Source organism: Salvia miltiorrhiza, chromosome 4, assembly GCF_028751815.1.
Source record: "Salvia miltiorrhiza cultivar Shanhuang (shh) chromosome 4, IMPLAD_Smil_shh, whole genome shotgun sequence".
Classification (NCBI taxonomy): Eukaryota; Viridiplantae; Streptophyta; class Magnoliopsida; order Lamiales; family Lamiaceae; genus Salvia; species Salvia miltiorrhiza.
The window spans coordinates 16735394-16756970 of record NC_080390.1 but is presented as its reverse complement, the minus strand read 5'-3'; the positions used below and the strand labels follow the sequence as shown (position 1 = coordinate 16756970).

Here is a 21577-nt window from a genome sequence, read left to right as displayed (position 1 = left end):
TTGGAGTCACATCGTATCACTACCTACGACACAGAGCATAATTCTGAACTCCGAAGAACAGAGCTCGATTTCGTTGAAGCGCAGAGGGACAAAGCTCAAATCAGAGCAGCGAAGTACAAGAGCATCATCAAGGCGGGATACGACAAGAGGGTCAGAGCAAGAAAGCTAGCCAAGGCGACCTAGTCCTCAAGAGAGCTGACGCACTGAAGCCAGTGGGCAAATTCGAGCCCAATTGGGAGGGTCCCTTCATCATATCGCTGAGGTCCTGGGCGGCGGAGCATACACTTTGTCGGATCCAGACGGCAGAGCTCTCCCCAGACCGTGGAACATCAATACTTTGAAAAAGTTCTATGTGTAATGTTGCTTAGATGACACGACAAAATTGTAGACCGAATACTCTTTTTCCCCACAGGGGTTTTAACGAGGTTCGGGGCCATGATATCAATAAAATCGGATACGTGGTTCTAGGGAATTCCCCGATGTTGACTCATTTATTTTAAATTATCGCTTTTTCAAATTGCATATCCTACTTAACATGTTCATGCAGAGCATTGCACATGTCACCAGAGGGGGGATTAGGGTGTATACACATAGTCTACAATTTACAAATTCAAAATTGCTGCTTAGCAAGTCAAGGGAAAACAAAGGCAAAATTGCTTCTTAGCAAGTCAAGGGAAAAGCAAACATCAAGGGCAGATCAGATGAATCATTTTAACCGTAAGCCACGAAAGTTGGTTGCACCCCCAGGGTCTTCCATGCTCCGTGCAGGGGGTTACTATTGAACCGTAAGCCACGAAAGTTGGTTGCACCCCCAGGGTCTTCCATGCTCCGTGCAGGGGGTTACTATTGAACCGTAAGCCACGAAAGTTGGTTGCACCCCCAGGGTCTTCCATGCTCCGTGCAGGGGGTTACTATTGAACCGTAAGCCACGAAAGTTGGTTACACCCCCAGGGTCTTCCATGCTCCGTGCAGGGGGTTACTATTAAATCGTAAGCCGCGAAAGTTGGTTGCACCCCCCGGGTTCTCCATGCTCCGCGCAGAGTGTTACTATTGAATCGTAAGCCGCAAAAGTTGGTTGCACTCCCCGGGTCTTCCATGCTCCGCGCAGAGTGTTCTAAAGGGAAGCAGCGAGGGGAAGCAACGAAGGAAAGTAGAGGAGGGAGCAGCGAAGAGATGGCCCAGAGGGAATAGTCAGAGAATCCTCAAAAGAGGAGTCAGAGAAATCCTCAAAGCAAGAGTCAGAGAAAACCTTAAGGCAAGAGTCAGAGAAACCCTCAAAGCAGGAGTCAGAGAAATCCTCCAAGCAGGAGTCAGAGAAATCCCGGAGGGAGGAGTCAGAAAAACACCCAGATGGCGGAGACCGAGCAACCACAGAGGGGCGAACCAGAGACGCTCCCGAAAGGGGGAATCAGAAGAATCACTCAGAAGGACCATTCAGAAGCATCAAACGGAAAGCATAGCCAGGGAAGCTGCTCAAAGGAAAGTCAACCAGAGGAATCACAAGCACTTCAACAAAAAACAAGAATTCTACCCTATACAACAAAAACATACATCACAACTCGAGCATCTGGAATGCAAGCTCACATCAACCACAACAAATAAGAAGACAACACAAAGCAGGAATGAAGGCAGAGCCAGCACAGAAATTAAAAGAAGAAGACAAGTCATGAGGGAAATTCATTTATAATGCCAAAACGGCAGGACTATACTGCTAAAATAGAAATTTTATTGAAGAAAAAGTTTGCAAAACCCTTGAGAGCACAGGCGCAAACAAGGAACGGACCAGAAAAACCCAAAATAAAGAAAAGACAACAAAACCAAACGGAAAGGAAGCAAAAAACAAAGAGGGGCAACCGAGAGAAAACGAAGAGCGTTTAGCCGAGCCCGAGCAAAACCCACACCAGAGCGGACCCCGAAAGAACGGAGCTGGCATCCAAGGCAGAGATGTCCTTCAGAACAGAGGCGGCCTCCAGAGCAGAGCTGCAGAGAAGCGCTGCAGAGTAGAGAAGCGCCAGAGCAGAGAAGCAAGCCAGAGCAGACAACCTCGCCAGAGCAGAGAAGCACGCCAGAGAAGAGAAACGTGACAGAGCAGAGAAGCGCGCTCAAGTAGAAAAGTACGTCAGAGCAGAGGAGTGCGAACCAGTGCGCCAGCGCGGAAAGCCATTTCTCTGATGAGTGCGAACAGAGCAGAAAGCCATTTCTCTGACGACAAGCGCGCCAGAGCAGAGAAACGCGCCAGAGCAGAGAAGCACGCCAGAGCAGAGAAGCGTGACAGAGCAGAGAAGCGCGCCCTAGCAGAGAAGCACGTCAGAGCATAGGAGCGCCAGAGCAGAGAAGCGAGCCAGAGCAGACAAGCGCGCCAGAGCAGAGAAGCTAGCTCCAGAAAAACCACGGCAGAGCCGTCCCGGACCTAGCGACCTGACCAGCAAATCATTGCTCAAACGCCAGAACAAAGCTTCAACGCTAGAGCGGAGCACCGCGCCAAAGCAGGTCTCGACACCAGAGCAAACCACGAGCACCATAGCAAAGTTCCACGCTGTCCTTCGAGCTTATCACCGATCCCACCACACGAACCTGCGAAACCAAACAACAACAGGAGAGGAAAGAGAAACAAAGAAAGCAAAAACAACACAAGAAAACAAACTCTTGCTAGCCAAGGAAAAAACCTCTCCAAAACAGACAGTTCAGCCCCAAAAGCGCCCTCAGAACAGAAAGAACATCAGAGGGATCAAACAACCAACAAACACAACCAAATCTGAATCCAAAAGCTCCAACAGTCACCAACGAAAGGGGGACAAAGGGGAAAGGAGCCATCATAAGAAGACCAGCCAGCCGATCAGACCCAGTTCTCCGCTAGCAGTGAATCTTCTAATGCAATTACTTTTATGATCCATACTTAACCAAGATTATATAAACATGAAACTCACTTATTTAAGCATGCTTTGAGGGTCAACTTCGCGGGATGACTATACATCAGGAGCAAAATAAATACTAAGTATGTACAAGTTCGGAACTACAAAAAAATTTTATAAACTAAAGGAGGGAATAGCAAGGCAGTCAAGAGGGAGAAGCAGGGACAGTGGGCTGGGGAGCAGCAGAGACAGGAGGATTTGCAGCGACCGGGGCAACAGCTTCAACTTCAGCTCTAGCAACAGCTATTAGGGCCTCACCAGAAGGCCCTCCTGCCTCAAGCACGGGCAACGTGCCGGAGTCTTTCACCACAGGAAGACGTGCTTCCACATCCAGCAGCAGCTTCAAAGCCTCTTGCACATATGTTGTTTCATCTCTGTACAGGGCAAAAAGCTGATCCACCGCAGAGGAAGAAGAAGCAGGATCCTCGAAGGCTGAGGCCTGGAAGCCGGAAAGCAGGGGAGGCTCCATGCTGTACTGAGATAACCCCAGGGAATTGTCACCAACCGGACCCCGCAGCTGGTTCACAAAGCTCACCAAGGAAGCGCAGAAGCGAGGCTTATATACCGGAGCAGCAGGCACCGATTCAGAGCCGACCCCAAAAGCAAAATAGGGAAGGGCCTTCTCCAAAACCGGATACCACCACTCCGGTTTCTTGGGGGACTCGACGGTGATCCCCAGCAGCCGGTTCAAGTCCTCGTCCTTGATGTTCTCCATCAAGGCTATCATGTCCAGAGCCGCGATCTGCTCCGCGGACACGCCCGCCATCTCCAACGCCTTTATCGCAGATTGCTTTATTACGTAGGCGAAGATGGAGCCAAAACCCTCCAAATAATCCGGAGTCCGCTGGAAGGCTGCCAATGTACCCTCCAGTATCATACCCAGGAAATGTTGGCCCTGGGGAGACAAGAAGAACTCCAGGCGCTGGTCCCGGGCCCCCAGAACATAACCACGGTTCTGGGCACCAGTACAGGCCCTCCTCCAGCCACGCTTGGCTTCCTTGTATTCCTCATCGTATTTCGCCCTGAGGCGGAAGAGGCTGTCGTGACCTTCTTTCTTGACCCTCTGCAGCTCAGAGGCTAGAGAGGCCTTCTCCACCTCCGCCTAAGCTAGTTTGGCCTGCAGCTCAGCCACATCTGCCTCGGCTTTGCTAAGCCGCTTCACGGTACCGGCGACCTCGTCGCCGCGTTGTGCCGTTCGCTGCTTTTCTGCCTCTAGATCATGCTCCAGTGCACCGTAGTCATCAATGCACTGGATCACCTCTCCGACCTGGGACTCCAGCTGCAAACAAAGGAAGGGAAAATGTCAGGGCAGAGAAATCAAAATGTCAGGGCAGAGAAATTAAGAGGTTAGTAATAAAATCATTCGAACATATTGAATAATGCAGGGCACCTGAAGCACCAGGCGGCTGAGTGAGTTAGCCAACGCAGCCTTTTTTATCTTCTGCGTGGCCTCCCTATCCTTGGGATGAATGTGGGAGAGGAGCGTGTGTTGGCGAGCCATATAGCGTCATGTCGATTTCAATTTGAGGGTAAAAAAAAATCGTGGGGAAATTGAACAAATGTCAAAGTATTTGATAAAAAATGAAATTTTAAAGATCATGGGGAAAATGGATTTCGGGCAAAGTTCGTGATATTATATGCAATTAACCCAAAAAAATATCCAACAATAGTTTGAATTCATGGAAGCAAAGCATCTCAAAAATACAGAAAAGTGAATGATGAGACTTTATAATATTTTGTCATTTTTTTATTTTTATATCTAAATATATAATATTAAGTATTCGGGTTTCGGGATAGCCCATCGGGTTAGTCGGGCCGGCCCTATCGGGTGCCGGGTTATTCGGTTACGGGCTAATCGGGTTGTAACTTTTATCGGGTTGAAAATATTCAACCCTAATCCTCTCGGGTGGCGGGTTAATCGGGCCAGCCCACGGGTTTCGGGCTAGATTGACATCCCTATATGGCACTAAGAGCAACCACTGTGGGAGAAAGTTAGGAGGTAGCAAAATCATTTTCTCCATAGTGGGGTCGTGAATGTTGGGAAGCAAATTGGAGCAAGTGAAATTGCTACCCGAAAATCATGCAGACGGTGGGCCCCCTCTTTAATTGTTTGACGCACGCGTTCATTAGCCCTCACTTTCAGTTGGCACAGCGCGGGCGCATGCGGCTGTGCATGTCCATTACGTGGTTTTTAAGATACATTTTTTTTTGTTTGAAAAATCTGATTATAATTTAATAATAGATTAATTATAAGATAGTAGTATAGTGAAGAAAATATGAGGTAGTTGAAAAAATAGGTAGTTGCTTATGTGGCACACATATGGCATCACTATGGGATAGCACCAGAGTGGATGCCCTAATGGCATTAATAGTGCCATGTGTACCAATTTACTTAGATTTTCTATTTCGATTGCCATATGTGCTTAACCCGCACGCAAACTCGAATCATGTCCGCCTTAATTAAGGGAAAAATAGTTCTAAAATATAAAAATGGCTAAATTTTATATTTTTCAATTAGTGGTTAAATATTGTGTTTCTTTATTCAAATATTTTTTCGATTGCCATATTGTTTGATTTTTTTAGGACTAATAAATAATTATATAGATATTGAATTAGAATATGTGCTGGTGGTCCCCCTCAGAAATACTAACAAAAAAGACGCCTTAGACCATAAATAACAACAACCATTCGAACCATCCAACCTCCTCAATATTTAATTAATTTTCCTCTCTTCTACATCATCAATTTTCATCCAACCCAACCACATATGTTTTGAATGATTTATCCATGACCACCCAACCACCCAACCATAATATTATATATATAGTTATTTTTTATTATAATTTTTAACCATTAAAATTTATTTTTGTTAAAAATAATATATAAAATTATGATTAAATCAAAAAATTGTAAAAATTTTAAAACTAAAAATCGAGCAATAACTATGAAATTAAAAGGCAATACAAAAATTACATAAACTAAATTAAAAATATAAATTACAATAATATTGCAAATGTCTACCTATTTATAGAGAAAGAAAAGTTATATATATATATATATATATATATATATATATATATATATATATAATATTGAAATTAAATTTATTACCAATAAAATGGTGACATGTGGCTTCCTTTATACAAAAAAGTAGAGAGACCACGAGGTCTCATCTCCATCGGCTGCAGACCAAGGTCGGTCTGCTTCAAAAATTAAGCAAAATTTTTTCTTTTTTTTAATTGCTAATTATCTATGTGGCGGTCGACCCTGAGGAGTTGTGGGCGCCGTTAATTGTAGTCTTAGACCAAGTTTATCGGCCACAATTTGGTGGACCTGGTCGACCTCATTAGAATAAAAAAAAATTAATAATTGCTGGAGGTCGGAGAAGAGGCGGTCGACCTTTCAAAAAATAAGACCAGTCTTGGTCTCTCTCTCTCTCTTCAAATTTAATTCATTGAGTTGTGACACTTGTAATTATATTATTGGTTGAGTAGATTTTATTTAGATAATTGATAAAAATCATTATGTCTTTTATATAAAATATTAAAAAAATGAAGAAATTATACCAAAATTTATATTTTTTTATTCTCTATAAATAGAGACCACTCTTGCTATATTTCAATACACCTTCAAATTCTCTCATTTATCCTCTCTACATATAACTTCTATTATTTGTTTCTCTATTTTTCAATGGATGGAGACAATAATTCTTTCTTCAACTCTCAAAATTTCAATCCCTTCCAAGACTATTATCCAAATCTTGCTGATATTCCAAGCTCCAATGAATTTCCAGAGTTTGATTATGCTATGAGTTTGGATTGTTGTAATTTATATTTTTAGTTTGTCGTAATTTAAATTTTTATTAGTTTGTTATTTTTTGTATTTTTATAACATTTTAATTTATATTTAATATTATTAAAATTATTACGAATAAAAATAATAATAAAATAATTATAATATTATGTTGTGGTTGGGTGGTTGGATGATTGGATGGTCATTGATAAATGAACAAAAATAGAGATTGTTGGGTTGTGATGAATACTCCCTCCGTCCCATTAAAGTTGGCTACATTTCCATTTTGGGCGTCCCACTAAAGTTGGCCACTTTCGTAAAATGGAAATATTTATCACATTCTATCTTCTACTTTATCACATTCTCTCTCCTATTTTATCACTTTATTACCTTCTCTCTCATACTTTATCACATCATCTCTCCTACTTTATCACTTTATTACCTTCTCTCTCATACTTTATCACATCATCTCTCCTACTTTATCACTTTATTATCTTCTCTCTCTCACTTTATCACCTTCTATTTCTTACTTTATTACTTTTATACTTTATTAACTATACACTTAAAATACTAATCTACAACTCCTTAATTCCCGTGCCGAAACGAATGTAGCCAACTTTAGTGGGACGGATGGAGTATTAGTAATGTGGAGAGAGAGAGAAATTAATTAAATATTAAATATGGTTGGATGGTTGGGTGGTTGGATGGTTGCTGATAAAGATGGTCTTAGGTAAATAAAGGAGTTCTCGCACTCATCAACTCGTGGACGGCTCTGATCCATTATTCGAATCCAATGGCTCTTAAATTCGTCTCTTTGACTTCCTTCTTTGTTTCGAAAGCTGACGCCCATTATTATTTCCTTCAAGATCGCCTCTTTTATCCTTCTTGAGCCCTAATCCCCTTCTCCCTCGTATGCTTCTTCAATTCCAGAGTTTGGGGACACAACAGCAGATTCAAGTAAAGGTATTTTTATGGAAGATGATTCCAGAGTTTCGAAGGAATTTTGTTGGTGTGATTACTCGAATCTATGTTTATGCGTAAAATTGCTGAAATAACGTCTGAAAATTTTAAATTGTTGCCGAAATCACGTTTAATTAAATATGCCTGCATCTCCCAATTCCTACATCCCCGCATCGCCTCAGCGCGTTGAGGCGGCCGCCTTTCCCCGACGAGGCGCACATACACAAAAATCTTGCAGAGGCGCACATTATTGGTGCAGTTCAGTGTCGCCTTGCGTCCGCCTCCAGTGATTTTCACAATATTGACGAGTTTATGCATTCCCCCCCCCCCCCCCCCCCGCTTCTACTTCATTCTAACTCTGGCTGGTTATGGTATATGCGAAGCTGAAAATGGTAATCTTGATTCTTACTTTTTGTTATATTTGAATTCAGCGTGTCTCAGTGGGACAATTGGTGGCATATACAGTAAAGAGTAACTGTTCAAGTTGGGAATGAGTTGATGCTATGACTAGACTCTCATTTAGGCCTCGACCGCTCGACATTAACAAGAAGCTTCCCATTGTAAAATCTGTTAAGGACTTTGAGGATGATGACGTTCCAACTTCCACTCGTAACTCCCAGATACTCCGTCTCGCAGCAGAAGCTGATAATGAGGTGACTTATCTAGTTGAAAGCTGAAATATGTTCTAGTTTGTTTTATTGAATGATTATTATGCAAATGTTTATGCGGCTAATCTTTTAACATGCATGGGTATACAGTTTTGTATGAGATAGATTTTATTTAACCTTTTGGAAATTTTTACTAGCGATAGTCCTTACATCAGAATGAACAAGCAACTAGAATAGGTCTTCCTTTGCATTGGCTTTGAGGGGTATCCTTGTGAAGGGTGTTATTTGTATGCTGCATTGAACACCATGCCCAACATTATCTGCCATGAGGTTCTACTACATTCACATGGGCGGAGCAGATTTTATGATCAGAGATCCCAAATGTTGAATTTGAAGATTAGACATTTATAATTCATTATGGCCGTGCTTTCTCGGTGGCATTTTGACGTAGTGTTTTCAGAACCAGTAAGCTAATTTTTCTGAAAATAACTAAATAAAATAAGGTTACGGTGCTATAGATTGCAATTTGCTTAGACTTCTTTTCTGTGAGTGATATTCTCAATCCAAGCAAGAAGTTGAACCATGTCACTGGGGCTGAATCTCAGTAATGAGGTTCTTAGATTGAATTGAATGGTGCCAGGATGGCCTCTGCAGGAGTGAAAACTTCCTGGGTCTTTCAATAGATGGATATTGGGCTGGTGTGAACCTGGCGAGTGATGTTTAACAGATTGAATATAATTACATTAATCTTAATACAAGTGCAACTGACTAAATGGAGTTACAATTTAGTGTTAATACTTCTAAATAACCATTTTGCTTAATAAAAAGTTAATATTAACCATGAAAATAAAAACATATTAATTATAATTAATTTTTATGTAAATAGACTAGTTTACCCTTAATTAAATTATACTAATAAAAATAAATTTTAGAATTATTAAAATTGGAAAAATATAAAAAAAACCCCTCCCCATTGATTCTTTCGGTCCGCCCCCACCAAAACACCCCCCGCCCCCCTACCCCACTCCAACCACTGCCCTTTCTTCCCCAATTCCGATCCCCCAAACCCCCACCATTTCCCTCAACAATCTTCCTTCAGAGAGTCTATGTGTTCATCCGTCCCCCATTTCCCCCCATCCCAACACCCAATTTCCGACCCTGCAAACCCCACCCCCCCTCCCACAATGTTCTACTTCTCTTCATTCCGTCGCCTTAAGATCACCTTGGCTCTCTGCGAAGGTTTTCTACGATTGGTGTAAAAATCGTACCAGTGTCAACAACACATGTGGGTGGGCACCGATAATGGCGATGCAGACAGCGACAACATTTATCCGGCAACAGCGGCGGGAGGTGCTAGCAAAGGAGTTTGGCGACTTGGTGGGGGAGACGATGGAAGTGGGTTGATTCTTTTTTTTTCTTTCTTTTTTTAATTTTAGTTTTGTAATTTAAAATTCAAATTTTCAGAATTTTAAAATAATAGTAAAATTGTATTTTGGTAAGAGTGTTTATGATTAATATATTATAATCAACCTTTATTTAAGCAAAATGGTTATTTTAATATTTGCCTCTACAATTTATGGTGTTTATGTGCATGACTGAAGGAATAGTGGAATAGGTCCTGACTGGTTATTTCATTCCTCTGGTAGTGAGATATCTTTGCGCAAATTAGTGAATCAATAGATATCTGATGGAGGTTGAGGAATTTCTTAACAAACAATATTTTTTACAAATTAAGGTTTTCTATCTGCTATTTGAGTTGTTCAAACTGCAAGGGGACTATTTGTTAAACAAGCAAACTAGGCTTGTTATATATTACTCCCTCTGTCCACCAAAGATATGCTACAATTTCCTTTTTCGTCCGTCCACAAAAAATATGCCACATTCATTTTTAGTAGTAGGGTCTGCACCATTCCACTCACATTTAAAGTGGGACCCTCACTCCACTACCAACTTCACTAATATTTTATTAAAACTCGTGCCGAAAGTAAAGTGGCATATCTTTGGTGGACGGAGGGAGTATTTTATATTAAAATATCGATTAATTTTTTTGAGAGGTTAAATAGATTATTTAATTATGTCATTATTGTAAACTTAATAGGTCCAACAAGTATCTGCCAAGAAAGTTGCGTCAGAGATACCAACTCCTGAGTTTGTGGTTGTGGATACATATGAAAGGGACTACTCTCGTACATTTAGTCAACCAATGTCATATCTTCGAGCAAGGGGAGGTAAGCAAACTTCCTAGGCTGCTGATGTTTGGAAGGTTTCTCTTTTCTTGTTTAATCATTATAGCATTGTTAATTACTGGCAGCTCGGGCTGAAATTGGAGAGTTTGTTGAGTATGATCTTGATAATGAGGATGAAGATTGGCTTGAGGAGTTCAACAATGAAAGAAAAAATCTTGTAGCTGAAAAGTAATCATCTTTCTGTATTTTATAATCCTTGTGTAGTCAGTATTACTTATCTTTGTTCAAACCTTCGATGTAACTTTTATTTATTTTATCTGTTTGCATATCTCTTTCTTACCAGTCGTTTGATGCATACTCCTTGTAATTTTATTTGAGCATATGCAGTTGTAGGAAATGTTTATGCTTAATAACTATTAAGAGGCTTGCATTGAGTACTATCGTAAGTTGTAACACTAATAAAAGTTCAAAGAGAACAGGTCTTCTGTTATTAGACGCATCTTATTTTGTAAATTGTGGCTAAACTTGTGTGGGTTATTATTGATGTGAAATTGTACTCTTTAACACTAGCTCGTATTTAGAAGTTTTTGAGTGGATTCAAAATCCAGCTAGGACAGAGTTTCCGTATGATACAACTAAGTTGCAAACATTTTCTTTTCCTTCTGAACTTCATCTCACAACTTGAGCTGATCCGAACAATTGCTGCTGCTGCTTGTTACATCGTAGTTATCATATTTAGATGGAAAAGAGAGGGGTCGAAATATTTAAGGGTGTTAAGTAAAAATTACTTGATGATGTTTCTATTTCTTTCATGGTTCTTTATGAACTCATTTTTGCTTGTTTTTTTGATTTTGGTGCAGATTGGAAACAATAATTTTTAAGTTGGAGGTTTTAGATCACAGGGCTCGTGAAAAAGCAGGGGTTATTACTCCAACACTTAGCTCACCTATTCCCGTGCTTTTAACTTTTGATGCAGCTGTTGAGGTGAATGTTGCAAAAATTTAGTGATTCAAAGTTTGTATAATCATTCTGATACTGTGATTCTAGCTCTGTTGATTTTGTTATTCAATTTTGTTTTTCCGGGTGGTAAATTTTGTTGGCTGCCAGAGAGACCCTGCACTTGTTAACTTTTCTTCAATCTTCATGCATATAGAAAATTGCAACTCTGCCATCTGTTAGACTCTGCGTTTGTAACTTTGTCTTCTTTCTAATAGCAAACTGCAATTTATATAGCTTCCGGCTTTTCAAGTGAATTTTTATTTGAGATGGAGCAGTTAGTTTCTTTTTCTTTTTTCTTAGAAACACTAGGAGAAACTACATACTAAAGTTTAAGATGGTTTAACTTTGTACCAAAAGAGGCTTGCCGTCATGAAGGATTCCCATTTGGTTATGTATTTAACTATAGATCTGACTGTTCAAAAGTCCTAATAGTTTCTGGAATGGTGTGAAAGGCCATATATTATAAGATAAACTGATGGTCAGCAAGGAATAACAGTGCTTATCATTATCCTAAATCTTAAGTCACTGAACAGGACCTTCAGATCAGTGAGTATCAGGTTGACAAGTATTTCTAGTTTGCTTGTGTCATGATTCAATCAAGTGCTGCGTTTGTTTGCATTTAGTAATGTTATGAAATGATGATGATGATTGCGTTCATCTGCTTTAATGATAAATACAACTTTTAGTAAAGGAAGTAATTTTGGTTCCAATTATATTTTGGTGAAGTATGCTTTATCGTGTCTGTCTTATATCCTTGACATGTTATGCCCTTTATTTAAGACCCTAATCTTTTGTCAATTCACATGCTAGGCATTGCAATCACTCTCCATTGAGTATGGAGTTTTCCGGGCTATTTATAGTTACTGGAAAGAAAAGGTGAGGGGAATATTGCATATATTGATTGTAAATTCTAAGATTTTGCTATCTCATTATTTTTCCCTTCTAGACAGTATCTGGTATTCTTTTGGTAATAGTATTATTTTTGGAAGCAGATACGAACACTGATAGTGGTGCAATCTTACTGAGTGTTTGGAAATTTTAGACTTTTCACTTCCTCCCCTACTGAGTGCAGTAGCCCTGTATGGTACAATCAGGCATGAAAGGCATCTTGGATTAGATCTCGGGGATTAAAGTGCTGTAGTTCTGACAGATTGAAAGCAATATGTTAGACGACGTTGTCAGTGTTGTGTCTAGTGGAATAGAAGTCTTGTACATTTGGAAAGTATATTTTTAGAGTTGAAAACAGGGGAATGGTCTATGCTAAACTTTTAGACAAATAGGATTAGGGGTGTCAAAATGGGTCGGGTTGGGTACCGTACCTGAAATTCTCGGTTACCCGACCCTGAAAATCAGTCCAATGTCCCAGCCGATCCCGACCCACAAATTCCTGTGGGGTACCCAACCTGGGTATTAGGGTACCCGAAATACCCGCTTCTTTAAATGAAAAAATTCTAATCATTGTTTAATGAACTGTTCACTGAATTAAAAAAAAGAAATATCCTTTCTATTTAAATAAACTATCCACCGGTTTTAAAGGGCTATGGCTAGGACTACTGTACCTGCTTTGCTGCCTCTGCGGACGGAGATGGAGCCGCCTAGGGGCTGAAGAGGTGGTGCTGGGTTCGCTTGGTCAACAGCCGATGGGGTTCGGAAGAGACAGGGTGCGAGAGGTGGACAGGGCGTGGCCACGCGGTGCTGTCTTCAATCTGCTGCACTGCTGCCTGATCTTCTACTGCTTTGGGCCTGAAGAGGCGGGTGGGGGCGGCGGCGACAGCAACCGGTGGAGGCGGGGGCTGCAGCGACAGGCCGAGGCAGGGGCTGCAGCAACAAGCGAGGCCAGGGCGACTGCCGAGCGTGCGTGAGAATTCAATTGAGGGAGCGGAGCAGAAGTGCAGAAGTCAAAACCTGAGAATGGGCGGTTTGGTTTGAAAAGAATTGTTTTATTCAATTAATAATCTAAACAAAACAAAAAATATTAATTTGGGTATTCGGGTATACCCGAGAAGTAAGTGGCAGACCATAAACCCGATCCTGACCCGCATCCTAATTTTACCAGGTATCGGATGCCCTATACCCACTCGGGTATCAGGTGGGGTTTTCCCGATATCCGCTTCCCGTTTGGACACCCCTAAATAGGATGTATGCCCTTCTATCAAGTTTAGAACTTTTCTATGAAAGTCAAATTTAATGGGGTTTTAAAAGACTTGCATATCTAGGCTGCTTTGATGACTACATCAATATTCTTTTGGCTTGTTCTTTTTGAAGTCTTCCCTATGTAAATGTGGATTGGATGAATCTAGAATAGAAGAAAGCAGAGAGAGAAAGAGAGGATAATGTTTTCTGCACTATTTGGCATAGTTCTCAATAAAAATTATAAGTGTAGAACGTTCATTTTAATTAGTCCCAGAATCAATCTAAAGCGGAAAATGTAACTGTCAAATTTCAGTCTGCTAGCGGTTTGATTTCTGTTGTATATCAGCTCATGACCCTCTTTTCCCCTTAAAGTACAAGGTTTAGCTTGAAATGAGTTCTGAATTTGATTAACTTGCCTTTGTTTCCATCTTTATCTCTGCCAGCGTGAGCGGTGGCAAAAACCTGTCCTCAGACGTTTGCAGGTTAGACTTCTTTCTTACATTTGTCTATTTCTATGGCTGGTTATTATAAAAATAATAGGCAATGATTTTGTACCGTTTCTAATACATATTCAATGGTGCATACTCGTATCTATTACATGCACCTGGCACCATAGCATTGTAATTGTTGCCCGTGCCCTTATACGTCCGGACGGATGTACATACACTTGTTTCATTTTGGCCTCTTATCCACTAACCTTAGATGCTGATAGAATCACAGTTTTAGCATCACAAATTTCCCCGCAATTCGCTTACCAATTAGTCTTCTGGGCTGCACTTTACAACCATTTTGTGTCCTTGCACCAGTCATGTAGAGGATTGTTATTCTATGGCTATATAGTTTTAGCTGCTTATAACTGTTGTGTACTTGCCAGCCGCCCCCGCCATCCAATGACACGAATCCATATAATGTGTTTAGGCCAAGGGAGAAAGCTCACAAGCTTCACACGCGAAGGGTATGTATTTTATTTTGAAACAGTTTGCAAATGTTTAACATATGCTTTAATGATATTGATTTTACCATGATATATTCTATGAATTACCTGCTTGTTGACTCATATCGTCCATTTGGACAGATGCAAAGGAGGGAAAACAATGTACAATCGTTTGAAAAGCTTCGCCAGGTGATCCAAGCTACTTTTAATCAGAACTTTCCCAATATCATTTGCTCAGCAATTTATAAAGTGGATAATAATAATAATAATAATAATAGATTTTCGAAAACCACGAGTAGGACATCATATTGACTTTTTTGAAAAGATTTTGCTGTTAGCATTCCAGTCCTCGAATAATTATGTTTTTACGTTAATCATATGTTTAGATTTTGTAGGGATGACTTCATATGAAGTTATTCTGCATCATTAATTGAGTTTTTGCATGTGATAATGGTACATACTATCTTAATTTTTACTGAAGTAGCTTATTTTTTCTTGGTTCTGGTAAAACCTGGTCATATGCTCTTAGACTCGTAGTGGCTGTCAGGTTGTCATTGAGATTTGAATGTTTTATTTTTATTTAGCAGTACTTGATGTTCATATTGAGTATTTGGTTTTTGAGATGCTGGTGGGTTGGGTTGGGGTGGTGGTATTATGAACTATGCATCATTTCATTTTTTATGCAATATGTATTGAATATAAACATGCATTTTTCTTCCAAAATATGCTTGAAATGTTTCTTCTCACAAATGCAATTTTTTCCTTATAAATCTGAATAGTAATACTAATAATAATACGTTGATCTTATATGAAATCAGTAATATTCTCTTGCTTTTTGCTCTTTAGGAATAATTGATAGACCGTGGCATCTGTTTTCTTTTCTTTTTCTTTTTAATTGAGTCAGTTATTTATTCTTAGTTCTTCTTGTCAAATAGTTTGAGCTAAAGGCCTATAACGTGTGCATGGGCTTTTAGGGTTAGGGTTTCCTTTTTACCTATTTAATAGGCTTATCATAGTTAGTCGTTTATGTGGAATCATAGTATTGTTTAGGGACAGTTATTACTGTAGGCCTCGGTGAGGAGTTTCTTTTAGTTTCTATCATTTATTTATAATATTATCAGTTGGTTCTCGTTCCCTCTCCTCTGCTCTATCAATTGGTCCGACCTGCCATGGTTGCTACGACGCGCGGCACCGAGTCTCGACTGGATTATTTAGAGAAGGTGGTGTTAGAGTTGCAGACATCGCTGACCTCCCTTTTCAAAGCAGTCGACGCTAACCGTTCTGCTGTGGAAACCCAACTTGCGGCCATCTTGGCTGCTGTCTCTTCCACTTCGCCGTACTGCTTGTTGATAGCTCCACATTTATTTTTATGATTATAGTACATTATAGCTGTGGGTCCCATCTGCTTCTTTCTGACAATGTCAAGCACTCTTGTTTTCTTATCAGAATCCTCTTTTCATTTCGCACCGCACTTGTTCCCTATCAATTTGTCACCTGTATTTAGCAATGGAGAAACCTTCTGTAGATTTTTTTGTGTTCCATAGCATCTGACAGTTTGTTGAGGATCACTTGATACAACTTTTCTCTTTTCTGTTTGGGGGTCGGAGGCTTTAATTTTTGTTCTTGAGCCATTGATTTTGGTGGCTAAATCCAATAAGTGTGCTGCCTATCTGACTCAAACTCTTGTTATCAGTGTTCCCCTCTCATTTAAAATACTTGAATGGCCAATTTCTTTTTCTTTCAACTCCACCTATTATGAATGCATTGAAGGACTTTTCTGGAATGTTCATTTGTAATGCTGTTATTCACTTGGTTCTGTTTTTGCAATTCACTTTAATAGGTGAGGCGCAATCTCGATCAGGCAAAGACTATTCTTGAGGCTTTGATCAAGGTACTGTTGCTCATGGTTCAATATATCTATTTATTTCTGGCTTCTTTCTTTATACTCCCTCCGTTCATGGAAGAACTTCTTAGGAGGGAGTGGCACGAGTTTTAAGAAAAGGTTGTTGAGTGTATTGAGAGTGGAGAAAGTTATTGAATGTATTGGGAGTGGTGAAAAGGTGTTGTAATTAGTATTGGGAGTGGTGAAAATGTTAAAAGTAAGGGTAAATGGAGTATTATAAATGGTCCAAAAATAGGTAGGAAGATTTTTTGTGAACATCCCAAAAAGGAAAAGTAGGAAGTTCTTTCATGGACGAAGGGATTATAATGTTAAAACTTGTGTAATGAACAATTTATTTAATGTCTGTTCTATGTAGAGAGAAGAGAAGAAACGAGAACTTGTAGAGAGTGAGATCGCCCTTCAAAGAATTCAGATGAAGTACAAGGTTTGCGCCGCTACTTGTGCTAGTATTTATTCATTGAGAATTGCCTACATTTATATGGTCTCTTGAATTAGTTGACAGGTCATTCATATTGCACTAAGTTTGCTGATTATAAACATTGATATGTTCAGTAACTGAATGCTGTATCTTGTAACTAAAACTTATTATTTACAAAAACTAGTATGCCCATCCGTGCGATGCACGACGAAATCGAAATTAAATATTATTTTAAGTAAATAAATATAAATATTAAATAAAATCAAAATATAAATAAATGCAAAATATATTTAAAAATAAAATAAGTTTCAGACAAAATGTTTAAAAATAAAATATCAATTACTCAATAAAATTCTGAATTTAAAAACATAATTTTCAATTATGTATAAAATGTAATGATAATTATAATTATTAAATAATTTTAAATTATTTGATAATGAAAATTAATATGCACATTATTATTATAGAGTATTTCACATAATAATAAATAAATATTTCATACACGGACATAAATCAAAAGGTTGTAAAATTTTAACAAAGAGAAAAAAAATATTTTAAAATTTTAATAACGTATTCAATTTATATTCATTTTTTATTAGTTTTATACCATATTAAAGATCTTGTTACGAACTTAAATTTAAAATGCATATTGAATATTTCTTTATAGATCAATTTGATGATATTTAGAAGAAAAAAAAATTAAAATTATAGAAAATAGAAGAAAAAAAGTAGTGAAAAAAAATTATGGGAGAAGAGAGAGAAAAAATGATGGAAAAAATTGAGGAAGAAAGCTTCTCTTTTATATATTATATAGATATCGGGAGTCAACTAGGTATGGAAAATCTAATGCTAGGTATATCACAATGAGTAAGGGCTCATTCTAAAGGCTAAGGTTCTTGTATTTTTCGTTCAAGCTTCAATGTTGTGCTCCAAACTAACCAAATCTTCAAAAGATTAAGAACTTCTTTTCTGACCCTGAATCACTGGTTCAATTCTTGAGACCCATCCAGTACGTACGTTTGATAATTGAAACCATGCATATACTTCATCAAGGTATTTACAGACACTAACCAAGCTACAACTGAATTGAATACATAAATAAGATGCATACCTGAACCCATCATATGATTAGTTGTTGGGGTCCTGCTAGAGCTAGAAACTACTCAAACATCATATGATTAGTTCTTGGGCTGGTCCTGCTTGAGCTAGAAACTACTCAAACATCATAAATGAGATACTACACTATAAATAAAGAAGAACTTCGTATCAAATAGCTTGAATACTTTGTACAGAGTAGGTACAGTACCAATGCCTAGAGTACAACTTTTTCCAAGTTTGAGGAAGGGGGCTGAAGCTGATGTGCTAGGCAAAACTTCTGGGAAATATTATTATAAGTTTCGGGACATATGTTGAGTGGACTCATCAACAGCGTTCATGTCTATTATATATATTTGATGTACTTATTATTTTTTAGTATTTTAGCCACTAGAGGATACATTTATTGAATAAAGCTGGAGTTAAAAGTCCAGCATCAGATTCATTCTGTTTAGTTCTCTGATGGGAGTTAATCTGGTTTTCTTTCAGTTCCTTCATTTACTCCTAGAAATAGAATTTTCCATCCCCTTTGCATCTTTCAGGGTATTTTCAGCCCTTTATCTCTTATCAATTTGGTCCAACCTGCAATTAATTTCAATAGTCCTTTAGATGATTTTTTATGATATCCAAGAAAGTGTTTTGAAGCTCTTTGGAACTTCGTGGTTCTAAATGATGTGTCAAACACTATCACCTTGTTGATTGTTATGTTGTTTTGTGTTTATATTCTTTTAGGCTTCTTGATATTGCTATTTAGCTGTATTTAACTACCATTGGTACATTGCAGCATGAAACTGAGCTCCTTGAGGATTCCTTGGCCATACCAGGATTGCCATCCTTTCCCAGCAAAGTGGGTTCAAGTGAAGAGGAGTTCTTTGATTCTGATGATGTGGCAAACAGTCGTCCACCAAGTCGATCTCCTGTTATCCAAAACTCACCTTTCACTGAACCAAAGCTGGTCATGGTACCTTCGGGGAACATGAGGAGAGATGCTGGAAGGCGTCTTCCTCATGTGCGTCTTCCTAAGCTGGTAAGAATCTATTCTTTTATCCTATTGAGAAAAAAATCTAAAACTATATTATCCTTCCCTGTATTATTAGGGTGAGCTAGATGTTTTTATTAAATGAAGTTTCTGAGTTGGACATCTTTTGGATCGTGCATATGTGGTTAATCAAAGATTCAGCATCTGTCGTCTTCAAACTTCATAGATGTTAGTATCTTATTGGCTAGTCTTTTATCTATATAATGGTTTTCTTGATCTATTATTTTTTCGATTTAAATGAAAGTGGCTAATCACATATGACGTTAGTCAACTTTTGCTGACAGTTACTAGTTTGCATGAAGATTCTGATAATAGGGCATGATTGGTGCGTTCAGTAAAACTGGGAGGGTTTTGTTAAGGAATAACTGTAGCGGTTTCTTATGGGCCCAGCAATTTTTCTGGTTTGAAAATGTTTATACATGTTTGCAGGATCCTAATGAGCCGCTTATGCTGTTCACGAAGCCGCTTTATCCAGATAAACTAGCAGTGGCTGGCATCATGCCGCCATCATATCTTCCGACTGCAAACGGCGCATCTGGTCGTTCATTTAGCTTCCGTGGAAGGATTGGCCGAGGAGGCAGAATTGTGTTTGACAGATGGAATCCTCTTATGCATACTCCAATCGATTGTGGTGACACTTTGTATGTACCACCAAGGCCTCGGCATTCAGCACATCATTGATTAACAGGTTTCTCTATCTTAGACCACAAATTCCTCTACATTTTACTGACAATGTTGTTTTGAACTGGAGGTAGAGCCAATAGAAGCGGAGACATGGTAACATTTTTCGGATGACTATGATAGGGGGAAGTTGCTGATGTGAGGTAATAGCTTAGACTGTTGGCAACAATCGGGGAGGCCAGTTGTAGTAGCAGGACCTGGTGCATGTAGGAGTAGGATCTGATGCTTTATGCTGCTCTTGTATGAATGATTTGTTTGTACCCTTGGAAAATAGATGAGTTTAGTGCTGAAATAGGCTATTGCTGTAAGTGGTGATAACTTATTAGGAAACACGATTTATGATTTTGGTTGTAAATGGAAAAATTCCAGCTATTATTTGTTTTGCTGTAAATTGAGGGCCAAGAATGCCTTGTAACAATGTGAGTGCATAAAAGGAAACTCTTAGGAGGTGATTGGTATGGAGGTATGGAGGTGGGAATGAAATGGTGATTTCTACCTCCATTCTATTCCAACGTTTGGTATGGTTTTATTGTAGGAATTATCATTCTTAAGGGAATCATCATTCCTTCCCTCCAACATAGTATTTACCCATTCCATTTCATTTCTAATTCACCTAAATTTAGGTTTTGACAAAATTACCCATATATATTTCGCACCCCCCATCCCCCACCCCCTTCCCCCCAAAAAAATATTTTTTAATTTTTCTCGCCACCCTACCCCCCAACCCCCCACCCCCAAAAAAAGTTATTTATTTTAAAATTTTTCTCGCCATCCCCACACCCCACCCAACCTGCCCTCCCCCTAATTTTTTTTTGTTTTTCTCCCCAACCCCACCCCCCGATATTTTATTTTTTTTATTTTTTCTTGCCACCCCCAACCCACCAAAAAAAAATTTAGCTTTTTTTTTTTAGTTTTTCTCGCCACCCCCAGCCCCCAGAACTTTTTTTTTTCTCGCCCCCCCTACCCCCCCCCCCCCCCCCATGTTTTTTTATTTTACTCGCCACTCCCACCCCACCCACCCACACCCACACCCATCCATCATGATGCAGAAATGCCAAAAACACACATGCCCCATTGGTATTGCAACTTAAGATCTAGTTCTTAGGGAAAAGTTTGTTGGTGAACCTGAACATGCAATAAAAAAAGGGTAAATTTGGTATAAAATTATGATAAATTTCTAAATCTTTCATTCTTGTTTCAAAATTCATAGTAAATCATTTTTTTGGAATTTCCCACGATGACAAATTTCGATCAAATATTTAAATGATGTGGCAATACAATGTAATTACATGAAAATTATGTGACATGACAATCTAATTGCCCCCTGCGTAACGGTGATTGATCCCATTAGAATTGTGCTTGGGGCGGCCGTTAAAATGTGGAGGCATTTTGTTTTAGTTTTGAAATGTTGAGATAGTAAACAACGTCAACCCTGACGTTAGGGTGTTAAAGGCGATGTGGGTGTCAACGTTGAGGGGGAAAGTGGTACTTAACCATTAAATATGCCACATCATTCAAGTTCGATGCCACGTTATTTAAAAAATTCGCCGAAAAATCACACTATGGAGAATTCCAAAAAAAATGATTTATTATGTATTTTGAAACAAGAATAAAAGTTTGTGGAAAAATTAAAATTTGAAAATTATTATTGTTTTAAACTAAATTTACCCTTGATGAGGACGAATCCACCTTTTTTGCAAATCCCTTTCTCGATCCAGATTTGTTCAGAATTCTCGATGATGAGAAATTGGGTCAAGATCGAGAAACGTTACACGCCTGATTGGGGAAATGTCCCTCAGAGCAGCCCGGACAGCGCAGAGAAATGCCCTTTCAGAGTAGAGAAATGTCCCTCAGAGCAGCCCGGACAGAGCAGAGAAATGTCCCTCAGAGCAGCCCGGTCAGAGCAGAGAAATGCCC

General features: G+C 39.1%; 1 protein-coding gene across 1 annotated transcript; it reads left to right on the top strand.

Moving 5' to 3' along the window:
• The first annotated feature begins 7452 nt into the window (after window positions 1-7452).
• On the top strand, window positions 7453-20078 carry LOC131019847 (enhancer of polycomb-like protein 1). Its single transcript, XM_057948458.1, has 13 exons — window positions 7453-7667; window positions 8096-8317; window positions 10371-10500; window positions 10584-10686; window positions 11319-11442; window positions 12268-12333; window positions 14034-14072; window positions 14465-14545; window positions 14666-14713; window positions 16365-16415; window positions 16783-16851; window positions 18725-18967; window positions 19409-20078. The coding sequence occupies exons 2-13, from the start codon at window positions 8168-8170 to the stop codon at window positions 19658-19660; spliced, it is 1356 nt and encodes a 451-aa protein (XP_057804441.1). The 5' UTR covers window positions 7453-7667; window positions 8096-8167; the 3' UTR covers window positions 19661-20078.
• Window positions 20079-21577: the final 1499 nt, after the last annotated feature.

Coding starts and splice junctions, on each gene's coding strand:
- LOC131019847 (XM_057948458.1), top strand. CDS start 8,168: ATGACTAGACTCTCATTTAGGCCTCGACCGCTCGACATTAACAAGAAG. Junction 8,318..10,370: donor CAGCAGAAGCTGATAATGAG/GTGACTTATCTA, acceptor TAAACTTAATAG/GTCCAACAAGTATCTGCCAA. Junction 14,073..14,464: donor CTGTCCTCAGACGTTTGCAG/GTTAGACTTCTT, acceptor TGTACTTGCCAG/CCGCCCCCGCCATCCAATGA.